A 21,145-nucleotide genomic window follows, 5' to 3' on the forward strand; every position below is an offset into this window, starting at 1 on the left:
AGCATGGCGGCTAGCTGATTACTGCTAGCTCTGATTGGCTGTTTCTGACTGAGCGGAGTAATTATGCAGATCAGGGAGGAGATCAATTATTTTTTCAGAGATTATCTGTCTCATGTTAGGACAGCGAAAGTTTTAATACATATGTAAAATGTTTTTTTTTTTAAGTTAGATGCTGCAGCTTTAAGCAGAGGTTCGGTGTGAGAGTCACTACCAGGTGGAGCAGAAGCGGCGCTCCGTCTGTGAAATATTACTACCTGTAGCGTAGCAGCGGTTCAACAGCGAGAGCAGAACCAGCGTCTTACATCGCAGCTCGAAGACTTAAATAATTTTGCGGGTTATTTGTTTAGCTTTCTGACCGTCATGCTAATCCGGGTGAGTATTTGTAGCTGTGCGCTGCTTTACCTGCTCTCTGATCCTCCGTATGTCTTTTTTACTGCAGTGAGCCTCGATGTAGCCAAACTCCGTCAAGTATGGCATTGTTTATATGTCGTATTAGCTTCGTTGTGTTGATGCATTTTGACGTGCTTCAATTTTCCGCAGCAACACGCAGCAAACTTCCCCATTCACTCAGTGCGTTATAGTTCCACATCGCTTAGGATTTGTTGCTGCGCGTTTGCGCAGAGTGAAGGAAAGAGGAGACCAGCTGCACAGGCAGGATGCGAAATGAGAAATAGGTGATCGGTATCGGTAAAAGAGACAATGATCGCCGATCACCGATCATGCACTTTTTCACGAAAATCGGCCCGATTATGATCGGTGACCGATCGATCGGCACACCTCTAGTTAAAACGTAAATGAAGCAACAAATTGAAGGCAATAAACAACATCAGATTGCAGAAAAGAAGACAAAGAAATAAAGAGGAACAAAAATAATTTAAAAAACATTAAAACACATGAATTGAAATCCATAATTAGGGTTATGGAAAGAACTGTTAACTCTTACACTGATGATCATCTACGGAGAAAACATGGGTAAGTTCTGTGGACTGATTTCTCCTGTCCAACCAAAACAGTCTTTGTGTTGCAAGACATTTTTGAACCTGGATTATGGAACAACTGGGAATCTTGGATTTAGGGGCAGGAATTTAAGAAGCTGAGGGAAGCGAACAATTCATAACCCAGCTTCAAAATAAGCTGGGTTATGAACTTGCACAGAGAGTCAATCGCAGTCACACACATGGGTGTACAACCTGAACGTGGTGTTACATTCCTAAAGTTTAAGTATTTTATCCAACTTCACGCCAGCCCTGTTTAGTCTGCTTTAATCAAACTGGTTCATTTGCCTGGACGGTCCAGTTTGTTTGGGAAGGTGTGACCAAAAAAAGCCAACTCCGGTCCGCCAAAACGTCTAGGTTCAGTTTAAGTGAACTCCAGTGCAGTACGAATGCATATATGGATGCAAGTGGACCAGAGACCTCTTCAAAAGCAGGAGTGGACTATTGTGCTAGACATTCTGGGTAAATACAACATGAAGAAACGCACGTGTCTAACACCAGCAGGAGAAATAGCTTGTGGATTTTTCCCAAAGACAAAGGAGAAATCCTCCAACTGCTAAAATCTCTTGCCACTAAATTTTGGTTTGAAGGAAAAAGTGTCTTCTTCAGAGGTTGTTGTGTCCTTCAGTGGTTCTTGGTGCAGCGCCATCACAGGCGAGGAGGTAAACAGGTTGCTCAAAGGGTTTGGTTTGTGAAAGCAAACAACCAGGAAAAGTAACAAACGTGCCAATTTTGAGTCTACATGTTTACCCAGTGAGAAAAATGGAATAGCTAACAAACAATGAGGATAACAGAAAACATACTGTGTATTAAATTGAACTCTGTTAGGTAAAAAAAAAAACATATTTCACATGCATGGGAATTTAGTAGACAAACTATTTGTGACTGTTTTTGGTAAACTGCTGTGAAATCTCGGTGACTTTAGCGCTCACCTGTCTGTGACCTCTCCCATCTGGCCCTTCGCTGGGGGACCGGGACCAGTGGCGGTCCTGGGGGTGTCTATGTGGGTAGTCGTGGCGATCATAGCGCTCCTTGTCCATTGAGCTGTGATGGCGGTGATGGTGGTGGTGATGACGCCGGTCCTTGGTGCGGCCGCGGTCCCGCTCACGCTCCTTGGGAGGCAGGTCACCTGACTGTGTGGTGGTGCTGAGGTCTGTACCCAGACCTAGACATGAAATAGATAGGATACCTGTCAAAGTCAGACATGAAGGTTACAAAAGCTTTTAGTTCAGGCACCAGGCATAGAAGAAAGACTCTTGATGCTCTTACAGAAGGAAGAAGGTAGACTTTAAAACACGAGCAAATAAAAATAACATCCAGGAACCCACAAGAAGTAGGAAGTGGATTCAAAGAGAAATATTCCAGCTTTTATAATCTCCCAGGATTTCCACCAAGCCTATTATTCACCAGCTCACAATTATAAAAAAAACTTGAATCATTTCAGCCATGTAGATTAATTTGCAGGATCTAATTACCTCATTTAAATACTGATGTGGCCTTTGTTCAAATACTGTCTACAACCTTTTTCTTGCTGTGTTTCTTGGTCTTCTATGTTTTTGGTGTCTGAGTAAAGAAACTCTGAATATAAAGGCAAACCACATAGCTGTGTCAGAGGTCCACTGTGAATGCAGCGTCCTGGACCATCACAATTTTTGAAAAGTCTGACCTGCTGGTTCTGAGTTTGACTGATACAAATTATTTTGTTGCTAAATATTGCAACAAAGTCACTAAAAATATGCTAAATGCTAAATAAAGCAACCATGATGCTATATTTAGTCTGATTCTCAGACATTTGTGGAGTTAAATAAGATCCGTTTCTCTTGAAAGTTTCGTCCGATTCCCAATCTCCCAATGTAACAAATGTAAGTCGTGTAATTTCTCTTATAGCACTAATTCATGTCGGTCCCCATAAAATCCATGGAAGTTGGCGATTGTGTTGCGACAAAATGTGGCAATGTTTGAAGCGTTTCGGTGCTCCTGTAGGAACTTTGTAACTGAAATTAATTATCACAGGAAATCCTGCAGCTTCACATTTACAACTTCATGATAACACTTGATATTCAACATGTTCAGAGTTCTGCTGCCTTGTCATTTCCACCTCAAAAGGAGTTGCAAAACGATTAATGTTCCACTTTCTACAACTGAAAACAAACAGACACATCATGACTTATCTGACGTCGCTAATCCTTAAATTAAAAAAGGAGCGGTCAACCGAGTCACCTGTGTCGGCGTCTGTGTATCTGGTCAGCGATCGCTGCGAAGTGCGATGACTTCGGTCCCTGTGCCTGCGCCCGCCGCCGTGCCTCCCCTCCTCGGACACCACCCTCTCCAGAGAGTAGTCGTCCAGCCTCACGCCACGACCCGAACGCCCGTGGACCAGACTGGAGGTAGAGCGACGCATCGGGCTGTTGTCGGTGATGGTCTGAAGAAGATGAGGGTGGGAGATTTTTGACAACGACGGGAGTGAGAGAAACACAAAGGAGAGGAGAGACGTAAGCTAGTTATTACCTTCTGAAAGCTGGAGTTTATTCTCAATTGTGAAAGTAGGGAATTGTTTATTTGGCTTTCCACAGAGAAGAATGTGTTAAATGTCTATTTATATTATAGCTCTATGGCAGCTGTAGTTTCGGTGTGCGTTTGTTACCTAGAGCCGGATTTATTTTCTACACTCCTCAGCTTTTACCTAATGAGACGTTTCAAGTGATAAATCTCCACCAACTCTTTTACCGCAACACTTGCTCATTACTCATGCCTGGAATCCGCACAGAAAGCAAAATGTGTGAGGGAAATCAACCCACATCTCCACAAAGCATGAAGGAATGAAGCGAACAGAGATATTCACTGACAGGCAGGACAGAAAGAGGCAGAGAACAAGCAAGAGGATGAGAAAAAAAACCCATGCCTCACATGCACATCGCAGAGGATCATTGCACCTCATGGCAGCCACGTCAAACTCGGCCAGCAAACAAAGAAAGCCATTCTCATCAGGTAGACGTTCTCTTAGAAAAAGTGGCATCTTCAAAGGAAAATTAAACTCTTTCAATTACTACAACTTTCTTTGACAATGAAATTTATTCAACACATTTCACTCTTAATGAAAAACAAGTGTGAGCATTGCTTTTTATTGTTGCTTTAAGAGTCATAAGGGTGCTATCTATTGTTACTTTGGAAATTGGGCCATATTTGTGTAAACGTGTTTATGTAATCATGTTTATTCCTACAGTATTTCAATTTTCCTATCGGTTTGGATGCTACAGTTTGGTTGACAGCTCCACACTCGACCACGCCCACTTCAACCTCTTGGCTCCGCCCACTTTGGCAGAATTTTTCTAAAAATGGTTTGTGGCCGGGGTTATGATTTCACAGGGACGTATAGTTACACTTTAAGATAGAAAGTTACACTGACACTAGATTATACGTCAATGTGTTTGAGTTTTTAGTTATTCTCTTTTTTTGTCTTCATGCACAACTTGGTGGGTTGCCGGTTAAAATCCTGCTCCATCTGTCTCAGTCGTCATGTTCTGGGCAAGAGATTTCAATGTTTCAGAGTGTCTTTATGGTATTTTTCACGATTTCTCCAGACAAGCATTTGTGAGGTCAAACACTGATGTTGGACAAGAAGGTCATCCATCTATACCTTCATGGATCTTGTTTTATGTCATTTCAGAGAAGAAGTGGGACATATTCAAACGGTTCTGACAAAGTTGGGAACATGACATTGTCCGAAATGACGCTGAAGCATTAAGGGTTCTTTTTAGTGGAACTTGAATGGGTGGAAAAAACATCCACGCCAATCCACTGGAACTGATTTACACGAGTTCAAAGTGTCTGAAAACGTATTTACACTAAATGAACAACACCGCATTTTTACTTTTTGCATAAAAAAAAACATTTTTGCGATGTTTTTTTTTTAGATGAATAAAAAAAACATTTGAACCTTTTCTTTATTTGACTTTATTGAGAAAACTTTACTGTACTGTAATGAGTATAGTTTGCCAATAAATCAGTACAAGGCTGAAGTTAAAATTATTATTTAAATGTTACTTAAAGGTCTTCTTTTTAGATGACATCTTAAGTTTACAGCCTCAACTAATCATTACGCTGCAAAGCCTCTTGGCCTTTCAAGTGTGATGCTCTCAGATCCGGGCACCATGGTGACAAGAAATACAAAACACCATTTCTCTATTGTCATACACTTTGAGCAAAAGGTCTCAAAATGCTTGTGTTGAGGTTTACGCCAAGCATGAGCAGGAAAGTGCAGAGTTGTGATCATTCAGCAGTTTTAAGCTTTTACAAACTTTTTCACAGCAAAGTTACAGTAGACGGGTTTTGTAGACAGACAACATGCAAAGGAACAGGCATGTTCTGTTTGTGTGAAACAGAAATTAGCGGGATGTACCGATGCAGTTTTTATGAACGCTTCACTCCATGGAAGACGGTGCACACAGTGGGGCGTTGAGATTTATTGCCATCCGCGGTCCTCTCACTGTTCTACTCTAAAATTGACTGGACATCTTCCTCAGTCATTGGTATGCGTTCATTTCTAAAACCAGGTCTCCTTTGTAACAGAGATCTTTGATCTCAGTTGGTCTAACCTCGGCAGATAAAGGTTAAATGACATAAAAATCATGCATCATCCCCTTTCATCGGCTCTGCAAGCTACAGATTCAGTATGACCACAAAGTCTCGGCCAACAAGCTTCTCCCCGTTGGTCTCCTACTGCGCCCATCTGCTGTGAAACTCATGCATGACCGACGACATGCCGGCACACCGCCAACATAGTCCATGCTTCAGTTGAACCAATCAGCAGAGATGCAACGTAATTGAACACACACTGCTGTATGCATACCCCCGTTAGACCCAGCACGCACACGCGCGCACACACACACACGCACGCACGCACGCACGGAGGACATACAGTCAGATGCTGTGTACAAGCAAAAACTCCAAGCAAAAGTCAGAAGTTAGCAAACAATGGCTGTGAGCGTAACACAAGCAAATATGGGAACGAGAGAAAGTAGGGCAAACAGAAAGAGAGGAGACTCGAGAAGAGAGGAAGGGGGAAAAATGAAACCAAACTAGATCAGAATAGTGTAACTAAAAAAGTCCCAGTTTGATTAAAGAAAGTTGGAGTCCAGGTGGGTGAGCTTCATATCAAGAACACCAAGATGCTGCCTTTAGAAAACAGCAAAAAAAAAAAAAAAAAAAAATCAAGCTGACTTGACTTTTATGACGTTTTCATATGACATTAGTTCATAAGTCATACAAACTAATTCTGTAAAATATCCATAAATGTTTCACAGTCTTTTTTAAGTAAAACAAATTTGAAGTTGTGTTCTGTGCTTGTAGAGCTTTAGATGCCTTCCAAGAAGTATTAACAGTTTATATTTATCAGTAACATGACAACATATTTAGATTATGTATCATTAATAATGCAGAGCACCAAAGTCTTCCTCCACTATCAACTTTTTGGGGTTTTGGAGGCTCAGATTTTCTCTGTTTAAGAAGATACAATGTTTTATAGAAATGAATTCATGAGTTAATCCAGCGAACAACTAGAAGTAAGAACTGATTTTAAAAGTGAATAAACTTAATGAGGCTTGAAAAATGTGTTCATATTTCAAGCTAATACCTTAGAAAACTAACTTAAAAAGAGAAACCTTAAAATAAATCCACAGGAAGCCAAAATCTCCAGTGTTTTCACTGAAGGTTTCACTTAAAGAGAAAAATAACTTTTTACAAAATTAATGTTTTTAGCTGTAGTGGTTTTGGTCTTGTTACCGTTTTCAAAGTTATGAAGATAATCAAACCTACAGGATTACATCTTCTATCGTCTTGACATTTAGGGTCAAGACAATAAATGTTGACTTTTTTTTTTACAGTGATTGTAAAAAAAAACGTCAACATTTTTTAATCTATTATTCAAAAAAATAAATAAAATTTGCAACAGCAACACCATAAGGCTTGTTGGTAGAGAGTGCCGTTGTAAAGTTACACACATCAAAAATTGCCAACAATAATTTTTACTGTTAATTTTCAATACAAAAAAAAAAATAGGTGTTCATTTTTCTAAATCATATTTTCAAAATGTTATTCATCCATTTATAAATGTCATGGTTCCAAACTAAGTCTTAATTTGGTAAGCTAAACATTTAGCTTCAAACTAAATATTACGTTTTTAAAGTATTAAGTTAAAGTATTAAGTACTTAGTTAGCTCCAAACTAAGTATTTAGTTTGGAGCTAAATATTTAGCTTGTTGGCTAAATATTTAGATCTGAGCTAAATATCAAGTTAGGAAACTAAATATTTAGCTCCAAACTAAACAATTGGTTTATAAAATACTTGACAAGCAAAATTTTTATCTAGGAGGTGAATATCCAATTTGAGGATACATATTTAGCTTATGAACTGAATATTTAATTATTTTGTTTCATAAGCTAAATATTTAGTTTTGAAACTGAATTTAGTTTCTAAACTAAATATTTTGCTTGCTAAGTAAACATTTCGTTTGGAGCTAAAATTTAGTTTGAGGGTAAATAATTAGCCAGCTAATTATATACATAGTTTAAAACTGATATTTACAAATTAATGGTGAAAATTTAGCTTTGAAAAATGAACCAGTTTTTTCACTCATTACAGGCAAAATAATATGAAATTATTGCTGTAAAGTTTTTAGACGTGTTTAACTTCATAAACGACAGCAGACATGTTGGCTGCCAGTAGGAGTGGAATATTTTTATTTCTAAGCAACCATTGAGGTTATTATTCTACTGTACATGTTGTAATGTAATAATCTTTAGTGACTACAAAGAAAAATTGCCGTAACAGTGAGAGACAGGCAAACTGACGCCAAGTGAACTTTGGTTGAAGCAACCCGCCTGGAGGGAGATGATGAGCTTTCAAATTACAATTTAAAAGTGAACCAAAGACAAAAGAGACGGAGGAAAGCAGAGGGGAGGACTGGAATCAGACAGAGACGGAGAGAGAGGTACATACACTGAGGTTATTTCCACGGGGCCTGTGTCTCCTCCGCTGCAGAGCAGGCAAACACACAGATGATACGTAGAGCGGAGCAGTGTAGCACGCGCACACACACGCACACACACACACACACACACACACACACACACACACACACACACACACACACACACACACACACACACACACACACACACACACACACACACAAAGCACAGGTCCAAACGTGGCACAGTCACCAGGGCCGAAAGAAGAAACAGAGGAGACAAAGACAGAAAGAATGAACAAAGTTAGGGAAGACAGACAGTCAGAGGAGAGGGAGAGATGGGAGATAATGGATAGATTTGATTATGTGGCAAAAAAAAATAACAGAAAATGAATAAAAAGAACACAGTTCAGGTTTGGGGGAAGAGACAGATCAGGAAACAGAAAAAAGAGAAAGAGAACCCAGTTAGTACACAGAGACCAGAGTGCAGACGGTGGACAGAGGAGTGTGTGTCGTCCAGGAGACGGCAGCTGCCAGCGTCCACCCGCTCACACTCATTAACACACTTACCAAAACACCACGAGCTCTCTGGAAGGCAGAGCAGTGTTAGACGACAGGAAGTCACAGAGGTTACACACACACCTACACGCACACACACACTCACTCAAAAAGCTTGTCATTCACTTTCAGAAGGTCCTGCCTTGAAATCCGAGTATCAGTTTTACGTTAAATATGTTCTGCAGACAGATGGACTAAACTCTACTTGAAAACAAACTGCAGATGTTTCTGTCTAATAACACTAAAGATATTTTCTAAAATTTTCTCCCATGTCCCCTGTGTCACGTGCTGTGCTGAAGCTGTCGTCCACAGCCGGGGTTTGTATGTGTCAACTATTTATTCTACTTAAAAAAAATGTTTTTATATATATATATATATATATATATATATATATATATATATATATATATATATATATATATATATATATATATATATATATATATATAATTCAGTAATGAACATACCAGAGTGAGAGCAACATGACTTCATGTAGTGGGACGTTGGAACATGGCCGTGGTTCTTTTTCATGGACGTGTGTGTGTGACTGCAGCCAGAGGCTTCAAAACCGATGCAACCACACAAAACAATAAATAATTCATAAAAAATATATTATAGACTCGTTGCAATTATAACACCTGATGACAGCTGTCACTGTAACTACTCATCACGTTTAGGGAGGAATAACTTGCAACTTTTGAAATATTTGAAAGACATTTTGTGATATTTTTTCCTCACTAACTCTTTTCCAAAATATACATATAAAATAAAAAATGTACATATGTGAAGAAAACAAAAAAAATTATACAGATTGGCACCTGTCTTATGTTTCTTTTGCGTTCTTCAGATCGGCTGTACCGAAACAAATTTTGTTTTGCTTCTGTACGACAATATAAGCTAATTTTGATTCTGATTAACTTGGGTATTTTTTATTGTTGTTAAGGTCAGATAAGGAAAGTCAGCTGGACGTTAACAGGCTTCTTTTACATTTATTCTACGTATTTTTCAGCATCGAGCAGCAAAATCTGGCAGTTTTGCGTAAATTTGTTCCTGATTAGATGATCAAGAAACACTAAGTAACAGTGAATGAGCATGGAGAACGTGACCTCTGGCTGCAGCTCACACAAGACAGACACACCAAGGGTTTAATGGGAATGAACTAATAAATACAAAGAGGGAAGGAATATAAATAGGGCTGGGTGATCAATTAATTTTATCTTTTAACTCATTTTTCTATGTCTGAAGATCTCCATTTTTTCTTTTCACCGATGAACTCCTTGGGTTTTTACAGTTCAGAGGAAAAGTCACCATCTTTTGCTAGAAGAGTGTTTGTTACAGCTTCTGTTTGTTGTGACTTTAAAGTCAGGCCAATTCACCAATATTTAAAATATGTTCGGTCATTTGTAATTATTTAATTAAGGAAAAAAAAGTATGAAAAAAAATTGTTTAAAATGGGAAATCAAATGTGAGATAATGTGAGATTTTATTTTTAAGCTTTATCACCCAGCACTAAACCTTATACAATTTACATAAGATGTACAAGTCATCAGTTTGGATGAACTTATTTAGTTATTTCAAATAAGAAGTCAAACTTCTGACCGGGACTGTTGTTTTTCTAGATATGTATCTCTATACATATTTAGGCTTTCTCGTCTTTAGATCCATTTAGAAAAAAAAAGTGAAGTCAGGAGGTGATGAAGGTCATGCAGGTCAACAAGGCAGCGGGAAATGAATGAAAAAGTCTTTCTCAAAAAAGTTGAGTCTACATGATCGAAAACAATTTACAAAAAAAGGGCAAACTTCATAATCTGTCCAATAATAATGACTTACAGGTACGACCGGGCATTCTGTAAAATATCAGAATGCTAAATATTTTTTGGTGTGGATTATATTTACGACTATTAAAATCATTAAATGTAATAATAAAAACAACCAAATTCATCACAGAGTACTGTTAATGTCTTTTTGTGCTGAGGTTATCGTCAGACTCGTCTCGCTCGGGGCGAGAAGAAAGACTTTGACGACTCACTTCAAACTAATAACCGGAGCTGAGGATGGAAAGTAAGGATGGAGAGATGTGGAGGTGGAGGAGGAGGTGGGATGAACGTGCTCACTTGGTTGTCTGCCGAGAGGCGGGGCATGGAGAGCGTCCGCCCATGCCCATCCACTGGGTGACAGGGCTCAGTGTCGGAGTGCCCGTCCCGCCCCATCTCCCTCATCTCTACAGTCTGCAAAACACAATGAGAGGGGGGGCGTGACCGCCGTCTGCTGAGCGACTGGACACTGACGCGGTGCTGGCTCGCTGACCAACCAAGGGAGGTGGAATGAAGTCAAACTCAATAGGGAATCGATTTATTTTCAGAAAACGTTAATATTCCGACTCCATTTATGCAACGGGGGAGTTGCATAAATTAGCTGTTGCAACCTGTTGCTGTGCAAAACCCAAAAAGACTAAAGGATGACACGGTACAGCGCTGCAGAATAGCTGATTTCCCTTAAACAATCCCACATTTTTCTGACGAACTTTAACGTATTTTTATTGGGGGATTTTATTTGATAAACATGCAGCGGTTCATAGTCAATTCAGTAAAGTGACTCCAAGCTGAAGGAAAGTTTGTCTTTACTCATTTATAATGTGGTATAATCCACAGCTTGTGCTCACTATACCAGCATTAACCTAACATATTAGCTGAAGCTAACTTAGCTTAAGCTAAAATTACAGAGAAGCAGATTTGAAGTGGAAAGAAAACAACAAAGCCCAGACTCAAATCTTCTTCAACCTCTAACACAGGTTCACTTCCAAAACCCTCTTTTCCTGCTAAAGAGAAAGCATTTCCACAGCACCATTCTGCCACCACCTTGGAGAAACAGCGTGCTGAAGACACACGTCTCCTATTGATTACCTTCCACATTGTTAGTGTCAAACTGTTGCTGGAGTAGAAAAATTATAAATCAGAAAGTTAGAAGGGTAGGAATAATTTTTGTAAATGCTAGCTTAAAGGGGCAGTATTACGTAAATTCAACTTTTTTGAGCTTTACATCATGTTATAAGGTTATTCCTTCATTAAAAACACACCTGGAGGGTTGCTTTGATTCTTTCATGCATGTTTGAGGAATCCTTTAATCTCCCGTGGCAACCGTTCAAAAATGTCAACCAGCCACCTCGCTCCACGAGGACCATGTTCTGGTCATATAGAGATGTCTTCTTCAATCGAGACAGAAATGTGAAATAAACAAATACATTTGAAAAAAAATAATAAATAAAAATAAATATATATATTTAGCAGACCAGATTTGTAGAGAACACAACTAAGAGATGTCAACAGGTTTTCCAACCTGAACTGTGGATCTCTGCAGTTCCTCTAGAGTTGTGCAACCACTTCTCTAGTTAATGGCCTCTTTACAAAGCCGTTTTCTGACACATGCTTTGTTTACTAATAATAATAATAAAAATACTAGTTACTTTGTTTTGCGTATATATAAATATTTTCGTCATTAAATTGGAATCTGTGCTGTTTTATTTTGTTTTTCATTTTATTTTTGTAAAATGTCAACATCCCCACATAAGGAAACATATCCATTCTCTTTTCCGCAAAAGTTAAATTTTTAAAAAATATTTTAAAACCTAAAAACATTCTTTATAAATTAACATTACTTTCCTAAAGTATATCAAAAATAATAAATTGTATTTTTTAAGGGTCATGTAACATTTAAACAAGCCCTATTTAGCTGGGCTGAGGCCAATTGTGGCTCCTAGGACAGTAAATGTTGGACCTGGTTTAGATGGACAGTCATGTTTTGATGTTTGGATTTGTCTCAAACTCTTTCCATTTTCAGAGGGTTCCCTTTCTACACCTCTACACAACCGCTGTAAATATACTGACATTGAACGAAAACATATGAATGCCACACTTTTCAGATTTTTACGTTAATTATGCAATACTTTGTCCTGTTTAACACATAAAATCCCAATAAAATACATAGAGTGTTTGGTGGCAAAAATGCAGGAAAGTTCAAGGGGATGAATACTTTCACAACAAACTGTCAGTAAAAAAAAAAAAATCTTTTTATGATAAAGCATGTGATGTAGGTTAATGTATGCCACTATGACGCAGGAGTTCAATAACTGACAATGAATAAACTATTATTATTTTTAGAAGCACAGACATTTTCAAATTACAGCAAAAATGGCATCAAGTGTCAAACGTAGGATCATGCCGTAGGAGACAAAAGTCTCTTAAGGCATATTGTGGAATCAAAATCAATCTTTGCTCATATTACATGACATGTTCCAAACTAGAGCTAAATCTTTGAGGAGTGGAAGCGTCAACAAACAAGTGAAAGCAAGGCGCAGCGCGGAGAGTGAAGGTGCACATCACAACGAACGTCCACGAAGTCCAAACCAGCATCTCAACGAGAGGCAGCGTGAAGAGACGAGGCTGAAGGACACGAGGTCGATGGGAGTAGAAATAAAAAATAAGAAAAAACCCCACTGGACTCACAGAATATGATTGGGAATTTCATGAAGGACAAAAAAGAAGATGACAGACGTATGGAGAAGTAAGTTTGCCAACAACCTTTTAGCTAGGCTGATGTATTTAAAAAAGACACACTACGTGTTTTCAGACCTTTAACGCCGTTTCATTTCTATAAATTCTGTCATATGTGTTGCAACAGCAGAAACCCTGAGCAGGATTTCCATTAAAACATCTGGTAATGTTTAAATATGTCATTACCAACCCAACGCTGCTCCGAGGCACAGACCGTACGGTTGGAGAAAAACGTTTGCTTTGCTTTAGAGTCACGTCCTACTGCGTGTTGCCACGGGTTACTAGTTTGGGACTCGTTGTACCTGGGGATTGTGGCGGTTCTCGTGAACGTCGTCGGGGTAGGGCCGGTCCGGGCTCCAGTTCCCGGTCTTCTGGAACATTTCCTGTGCTTTAGCCGTCATCCATGATTGGCTTTCAGTCAAGCCACCTTCAGGGGGTCTGGAGTCCAGACAGACAGACACACACACACACACACACACACACACACACACACACACACACACACACACACACACAAAACATTCAGCCACAGCTTTTGGTTCAGCTTGGATACATGGTCAACTTTTACATCATAGTCATGTGAAATATGAATTAGGGATTTTTTTAAGGCATTTTCAAACTGCTAAGCGCATCCAGAAAATATTCACAGCATTCATTTTTCCACATTTTGTTGGTACAGTCTTATTCCAAATTGTATAAATCTCAAAATTCTACGCTGAAATTATGACAATGTGGACTTTTTTCTTTTTGACAAACCAAGAAATCAAACTTTTTCACGGTGCTGCATTTTTTCCTTTTTGCACAGAAAAGTTTCTAAATATCAGCAAATCTAAAGAAATTCCAATTTCATTATTGTTAGTAATAGGTACTTCTCAAAGTCAACTCTAGGAAGATAAAAAAAAATCTCCCAGATTTAAAATAAATGTCATGATAACTTTGAGGGGATCTTAAACATCTCAGTGAAAGTTTCACCCAGGTATGTACCACCTGGGCTAATCAGAGCAGATCATTTCAAACTCACTGAAATGTTCTAAAAGATGCAGGAAAGTGAAAGAAAATTAAAGTTTTGATTAAATAAAGTTAAAACCGATGTAATTCGTCAATATCTACAGCAGATGGCGATGTTTTAAACATTATCTAGATTTATCATCCGGCACCATAATCCGCTTCAAGGCAGAAAACTGAGGAGGTTCTTGTTTTGAAACGTTAAAACAAGAACACCTAGAAGCACATAAAGGCTCCCCTGCATTTTCTCATCCGGTCCACTCACATGCTGTTGATGTTGTCCGGCTGAACGCTGGGCAGACCGTTCTGGCCTGACCCCGCCTGGCCCTCCGGGCCCCCTCCCTCAGAGGGTGGCTCCATGCGCTGAAACATTAATGGCGTTCGGTTCTGTGTGAGATACATGACATGGCCTGCAGGCTTGCATCAGGCACACTCACAGGGGAGGAAAAAACACATAAGGACACAAACACAGGATGCACTCGCAGCATGCACCCACACGGGGGCGCCATCGGCAAGCACATGGCTGTGGTGGATTTCGACAGGTAAAGCTGGCCACTGGACAGCTGATCCGAGCTCCTCTGTCCAGCCTGAACCGTTTGTTGTTTTGGGAAGAACGGAGTGCGTCGTGTTCAGGTAGGGAGCTGATCTCAGGATCTGCGTCACTGTGGAGCTTCTACCTTAGGAGTCTGAGTTAAGATTGCTCTTAATTCACACGTTTTAGAACACATTACCATATATATATAGAACTATGACATGGATAAGAAAAGAATGTACCCAGAAATTTTAAATGGACCGTCCTGTCGATTTTTCATCATACAAAGTTTCTGAGTAACATGCAGTTTGGTGGAAGGTTGACATCTGATACTGTACTTCTATACGGCTAGACATCCATCAAGCCGTTCAAAAGAGTGTAGGGTAACACGCTTTCTATGCTACACCGTCGTTAATTGGCTGCTCTGCCAAAAATGTGGAGAAATTACTATAAATTAGCGGAAGGCCTGATGTGTTCACAGGTATCAGCAAAATAACACGGGGTTTTATTAAAATGGCTTGAGCCCGTCTTTCGGTCTCTCTCCTATGTAGATCATAGCTTAGCAAATGACTCGGATTGGTGTTCAAGACAAGAAAGTCCCGATTGGGAAATCCACAGCACGAATTTCTTCTTTTTGGCCTAAATGCCAAAAAGAAATACACTTATTTGGATCTTTGATCAGGAAGCAGAAACAAGGCAGGTTCAGGAAAACAGATTTTGTCTAAATCAGTGAAACAAGAAAAGCTAACAGACTTGTCTTGCATTACCCGAAGCCAATTAAAGTCTAGAAGTTAATTAAAAAAACATCTCACATCAACAACTTATCTAGTGCAAGGTGTTGCGAACATGGGAATTTGTGTTACTCTATAGCTGCGTTTCCATTGGCCATAAAATTGGAATTACAAAATTAAATTTGCTTGTTGAAAAGACGCCAATTTTGTTAAAAATTTGTTTTTCTTAGAAGGTTTTTTTTGCGTGAGGATCTGGTGGTTTTTCAGCTGCATCGAAATTAGTGTGTTCCAAAAAACTGCAAGGGAAACACCTTTTTTTTTCTTTTTTTTTTTTTTTACAGTACACAAATCACATGATCAACAACCAGATGTTGCTCCTGGCGCAAACCATGAAGAAGACGACAGGAAGTGGGAGGAGGGTGACGGCACAGCATGTTTTTTCTTATATCATTATGAAAACAAACTCATTCACATAAGTTGTGCTTCTTATTAATGGAAACACCGCAGTTTTGGAAACTGTGTTTTTTAAACATTAGCACAACACTGACAAAATTATGCGCAGGTTTGTTTGGAAACGCAGCTAGCGAGACAGCAATGTTCATTCAACATTCCACCAATAATCACAAAGTAAACCAAGAAAAAAGAGAAGATCAAAGTAATAAAACCAGGCTTCGACAGTCCGAGTTAAAGGTGAAGGTCAACCTGGACCGGCCAAAGACGAAGAGCTTGATAAGACATTGTTTTATCACCATCCAGATGGATCGATAGAGACCATGAGAAGGACAGAGACGTGAGGCAGAGAGATAACAGACTACAAGACAGAATGCAAGAGACATCAAAAAGCAGACAAAAATGAAAAATCTGACGTCAAACGGTGGTGGTGGTGGAGGTACAAACAAATGGCTAAGAAAGAATCCACCCTTCACTGTTAAACATTGCCTTTCAGTTTAAATAATAAACACATTTCCTTATGCACTTTCACTGGTGGGTCTCTCTAAATTTCCATTAGGTGTGTGTGTGAGTAAAAATCTAATATTTAGTTCTTAATGCTGCAGACTGCAGGTTCTTGCCATCTGGTAGTTGTGTGTATCGTTCTTACCTGTGCTTGAAAGTTGGACTCGTTTTAGTAGCTAACACTTGTGCTGCAAGTGATATCTTATATATTATTTCTTGTTTAAACAAAACAAGAAATAACTCCTAAGTAAAACATTCTATATGTTTTCTTTATTTGAACTAAATCTGTGCCATTTATGATGTTAATTGTCTGTGTTTAAAATAAAGTTTTGGTGGATTCGCTTGTTCAGTAAATAAATAAATACATTTAAACTATAAAAGGTTGTACAATAGGATCCTAAACGACTAAAATCAAAATATAATGCATTATTTTTTATGAATAATTTAATAATTTATAAGAAAAAGAAATCAAAATGCCATTCACTAAAACCGACACACCATCCTATCGAGTCTGATGTTTGTTAAAGGTGGATTCATCCTTGTATCCTCTGAGTTAATAAAACATGAGTGTGGAGGACAGGAAAGAATAAATGACATAAAAATGATGCAAGGACACAACAACAAACTGGACCAACATACTCTCCAGTCTCCACTGCATTGCATTTCGTTTGCAAGAGAAAAAATTCCTCCATGGAAAAGAAATGAGAGTAAATTTGTGTCCACAATTCTTTAAGGACACCTAACACTAACGGTGCTAACTGCTAACAGAAGATGCTACCGAAAGCTCCTGGTTTCAGGAGGTGGGGTTTGTGGCTTTAAACAATTTATTTTAAAAAATATCTATCCGGAGCCTGAAGGTTGCAAATGCCTGACAGACCGAAACCGTCCGAAACATTTCAAATAGCCGAATGGAATCAGGACGTTTACGATGAGAGTGGAGAGATGTTTCCGTGTGTGCACAACGTGAACCGAAAACATCGAGACAGTGGGAAGCGAGTGCATCGCGTAGTCGATCACTAACAGGAAGGGAGGAGCACTGACGATGAGCAAAAAGGTAAGGCCATGTGGTATCATCATCATCATCATCATTATGTTCAGAATTACCAACGAAAACAAAGCAAAAAACAGGGGGGGAAAAAACACAGCGTTACTGTCAGAGCATGGAAAAGAAATGAAACCTAAAGTAGCATGAAGAGAAAGGGTTGCAACTATTTCAATAAAGTCAACTTGAAAAGATTAAAGGCAAACAACTGAGCAACATGATGCCATAAAGAATGCCAGGATACATGCAAAACAACAAAAATAAGGACAGGAGCGTCTATTTAAAGCAAGGGAAAAGGCATCTTTATACAATTTATGTCATTTAATGATTTTTTGTTTTGTTTCATATTTACAAATTTTTCCAGAAGCACAGCAGTATCCTACAAAGATGCCTAGCGAGAGCAGAAGAATAAATCTAGTTTTGTGCACTTTGGGGCTTTTTCAGGGATGCCTGGTGGGGGGGCTGGAGGGAAGCAGAGGGGGGCGGGGGGTCTACCTGTTCCTCTCGCAGGGCTTGCAGCTTTTTGGTCTTGCTCTGTCTGTAGTATTCCATGATCATCATGGCAGCGTAGATTTTGCCCACCGTTAAGTCTGTGGCTGCTGAGAAAATGACAAGTTACCCTGGAAGATTAGACCCGAGCGAGATGGGACCCTGAGCCGTGAGGGGGGGATGGGAGTGGGAGACAGGACACAGAAAAATACAACAGCATGCAAGACGCACCGGCAACGGTGGCAGCTGTGACATACCGAACTTCGATAGGATCGGAGCTCCAGTTAAAAAAAGCTTAAATGTGAATTAACCTTTTGCCTTGTAGCTGATCTTTGTCTTAAGCACAATGGCTGATGGAGTCGTAAAGAATTCAGTGAGTGATGATATTTCAATGAGTTACAAACATTCCAGTGTTACACATTAGTATGAACACATATAGTTTCTTAAATGTGTCAAAAAAAAAAAAAAAGATGACCAGTGGTCATGCATGGTGTTTTAAGATGCAACTAAAACATTGTTTTAGTGCGTTTTTAGAAAATCTTAAAATCATTAAGACCTTAAAACGTCATAAATTTAACTTAAAAGATAAATTCATTTAAAGGCTTTCTGCATATCTTCACCGGCGGAGCCGAACTTTATGAAGGCTTCTAGCTCTTTTATCGCTCTGAGGAAGTCAGCTGTAACCGCTGCTGGTGCGCAACAAACACAATATTACAACACTGTACAGTTATTAGCACAGTAAAGCTTGTAGTCTTTTCACAGGCAGAGTTTGTGCTCAACACTGTAGCTAACATTGTTTTATTTTGTTACTGTACAGCTACACTCTAATAAAAAAAGGTAAAAGTTTGTCAAGGCTGAGGACGATTAAGCCACCTCACTAAGAAACGCTTCGTTTGACCCAGAATTCCCAGAAAACAGAAGCTCAATCTTTTTTCTAAAAACTCCAGCCATGTAGTTCCAGAGTTTGGATGGAACACAAAAACATTTAAAATAGAAAAATATTGAGCTTTGAGATTGTGCATTTCTTTATTCCCCATTGTGTAGGAAAAAACATTGTTTCAAAATTCAAGTTTTCAAAGTGGCGTGGCTGCAGGTCCGACTTATTTACAGCTCCTTTAAGCATTCTTTACGTTTATATAATCCTCTTATTAACTTTTATTTAAAAATAGCAGATAGGTGATATTGTATTCAGTCATGCATTTAGCTGAACAAGAAGAATATGCTGATAAACATGCAAGATCATAAATGGTGCATTTGGCCCATTTTACAAGCAAAATTAAAAATTAGTATTACAATCATCTGAAAGGATCAGCTGAGATCAGACGCTTCTCTGGTCTGTATTTTCCTGTAGTGAAAAGACTTCTATAGAGGATCTTCTATAGCGGGCACCCCTGATACCAGAACTGAGTGAGTGGGTTGAGAGACAGTCGGTGAGGGAACGGACGTCGTAACGTTTCTCTGAGTGAGTGAATGCATGTATTACTGACTGTGTGTAGCGAACTCTGCGTTTACAGTTAACTACAAACTGAGAATTCAGAACTGCTCAAGAAAGTTTGCAACTGTATTACTCAACAAAACTCAGAAATGTTACATTTTCTTGATGATTTTGATGATTGACAAAATATAATGTTTATTGTTCTTTTATGATTGGTTATTGTGTTATGTTTTTTATGCTGTAAAGCCTTGTTGCTGAAAGGTGTGTAGCAAATGAAGTTGAGTTATTCCAGTTTAATTTCACATTAACAGTAATACAGAACATTTCAAACAGTTAAATATTTTCATTTAAAACTCTACTGTTAGGAGTTGTAGCACAAGGTAACATAACGAGTCCAGTGGGATTGAATTTCCTTTGCTGTTTTTTGCTTTATTGCTTTGGATTTTTTTTATTGCAAAATGTGAAAATATGTGACTAAATGGCTTGCCATATCCCCCTCTAACACTTTCCACATTACCAAAAACTTTCAGCTTTTGCAAACTGCTGATTAACTTTTCAAAGCCAAACTCTGAGTCTCTTTAAGTCCAAGTACACTGTGGACTCATTTATAGACTCATGTATAAATTAACATAAAACAAATATATAAAATACATTGAACTATCCTTAGATCATATTTAAACTACTTATATCACACTTATATATAACTTTCTTTATGTAGAAATTTTATATCACTTATAGATATATTTGTATGCGATAATAAGGTAATTTTATTTACATAGCACATTTTCAGCAACAAGGCAGCTGAAAATGTGCTATATTAAAGCACTCCATCCAAAGTGCTTTAATATTTATCACTTTGGATGGAGTGGCTTGACAACAAATAAGCATTTTCCCCTCTGTGTTATTAAAGTATATTCTGATTCTAAAAAACACAATGGGGGGCCCTCATGCTCGTGCATGCCATCATTTCCAGGTATTTGTAGGCATTGCTGTAACTGTGGAAATGACAGAAAACGTCTTCACACACTGATTTTTGTTATTGTAGCTTCTAAACTATAACATGCTGGTGGTCTGTATTGTTTGACTGCATGTCTGTGCACCAGAGTTTGACACAAACGCATATGGGTCATTCTATAATTGCAGATACATTTGATGTCCAGAGTCATTATTTTTGGTCTGGTATATTAAAATATTTCAATTTTTAAATGTTTTCGTAATTTATTACTCATTTTAATGGATCATAATATTTAACAAGTAAAAACATTTAAGTAAATACATTTAAAATTGTTTTATATAGCTGAAAAACCAAGATTTCTTGTCGTCCGAGTTGGGTACTGTCTTTTTTATTAACCTGAAAAATGATGCAAAAACCTATGTTTTATTATTTTTCTTTGGTGAATTTGTTTTTTCTGTCTTTTTTTAAACTGCCTAAAAGGTCAATTTAATAACAACATCACATTAAATTAACTCAAAATACCCTTATTTTTGAAAAAATATGTGTCCGAGAATTTTTTGTCAACTCTGTTACCATATGGTTTTGTCCCTGTAAATCTGGGAAATTGCCTTCTACAGCTATATAAACTGCATAAAATTAAGTCATTTACTTTTACTGATAAGACCTGAAACACACAGAGGTCTATGTGCCATTCTCTGGGAAATATTTTAGTTTAAAAATCACAATCACCAGGTGTTATCGTTTTCAACGTCAATCTTGTTACCAAAGAATCATGAGAAAAATACCACAGATTTTTGATCAGAGACAAGTTTATTTAATGGTTTTTAAACCATTATCTCAGTGGTGTCATGTTTTTTCACAATTTCTACTCACAAGTGGAGTTTTTAATAAAAATGTTTGAAATTGTCAATTCTGTTACTGTCAACTCTGT

General features: G+C 38.4%; 1 protein-coding gene and 1 long non-coding RNA gene across 2 annotated transcripts in view; both read right to left on the minus strand.

The window, feature by feature from the left end:
- The window catches only part of LOC148160340 (uncharacterized), a 259,172-nt gene that overhangs the window by 166,293 nt on the left and 71,734 nt on the right, over positions 1 to 21,145 (minus strand). The window lies entirely within an intron of this gene.
- Positions 1 to 21,145, minus strand: part of cacna1ab (calcium voltage-gated channel subunit alpha1 Ab) — a 62,921-nt gene that overhangs the window by 4,042 nt on the left and 37,734 nt on the right. The window contains exons 20-27 of the mRNA XM_088009495.1: positions 17,831 to 17,934; positions 17,315 to 17,329; positions 14,342 to 14,463; positions 13,374 to 13,509; positions 10,636 to 10,749; positions 7,993 to 8,028; positions 3,216 to 3,417; positions 1,928 to 2,184 (exon numbers count right to left, since the gene is read on the minus strand). Of these exons, the coding sequence (XP_087865621.1) occupies positions 1,928 to 2,184; positions 3,216 to 3,417; positions 7,993 to 8,028; positions 10,636 to 10,749; positions 13,374 to 13,509; positions 14,342 to 14,463; positions 17,315 to 17,329; positions 17,831 to 17,934 (986 nt within the window). The remainder of the gene's footprint in view (positions 1 to 1,927; positions 2,185 to 3,215; positions 3,418 to 7,992; positions 8,029 to 10,635; positions 10,750 to 13,373; positions 13,510 to 14,341; positions 14,464 to 17,314; positions 17,330 to 17,830; positions 17,935 to 21,145) is intronic.

This window comes from Poecilia mexicana, unplaced genomic scaffold (assembly GCF_051168715.1).
Source record: "Poecilia mexicana isolate PSO_F unplaced genomic scaffold, ASM5116871v1 scaffold_2, whole genome shotgun sequence".
Classification (NCBI taxonomy): domain Eukaryota; kingdom Metazoa; phylum Chordata; class Actinopteri; order Cyprinodontiformes; family Poeciliidae; genus Poecilia; species Poecilia mexicana.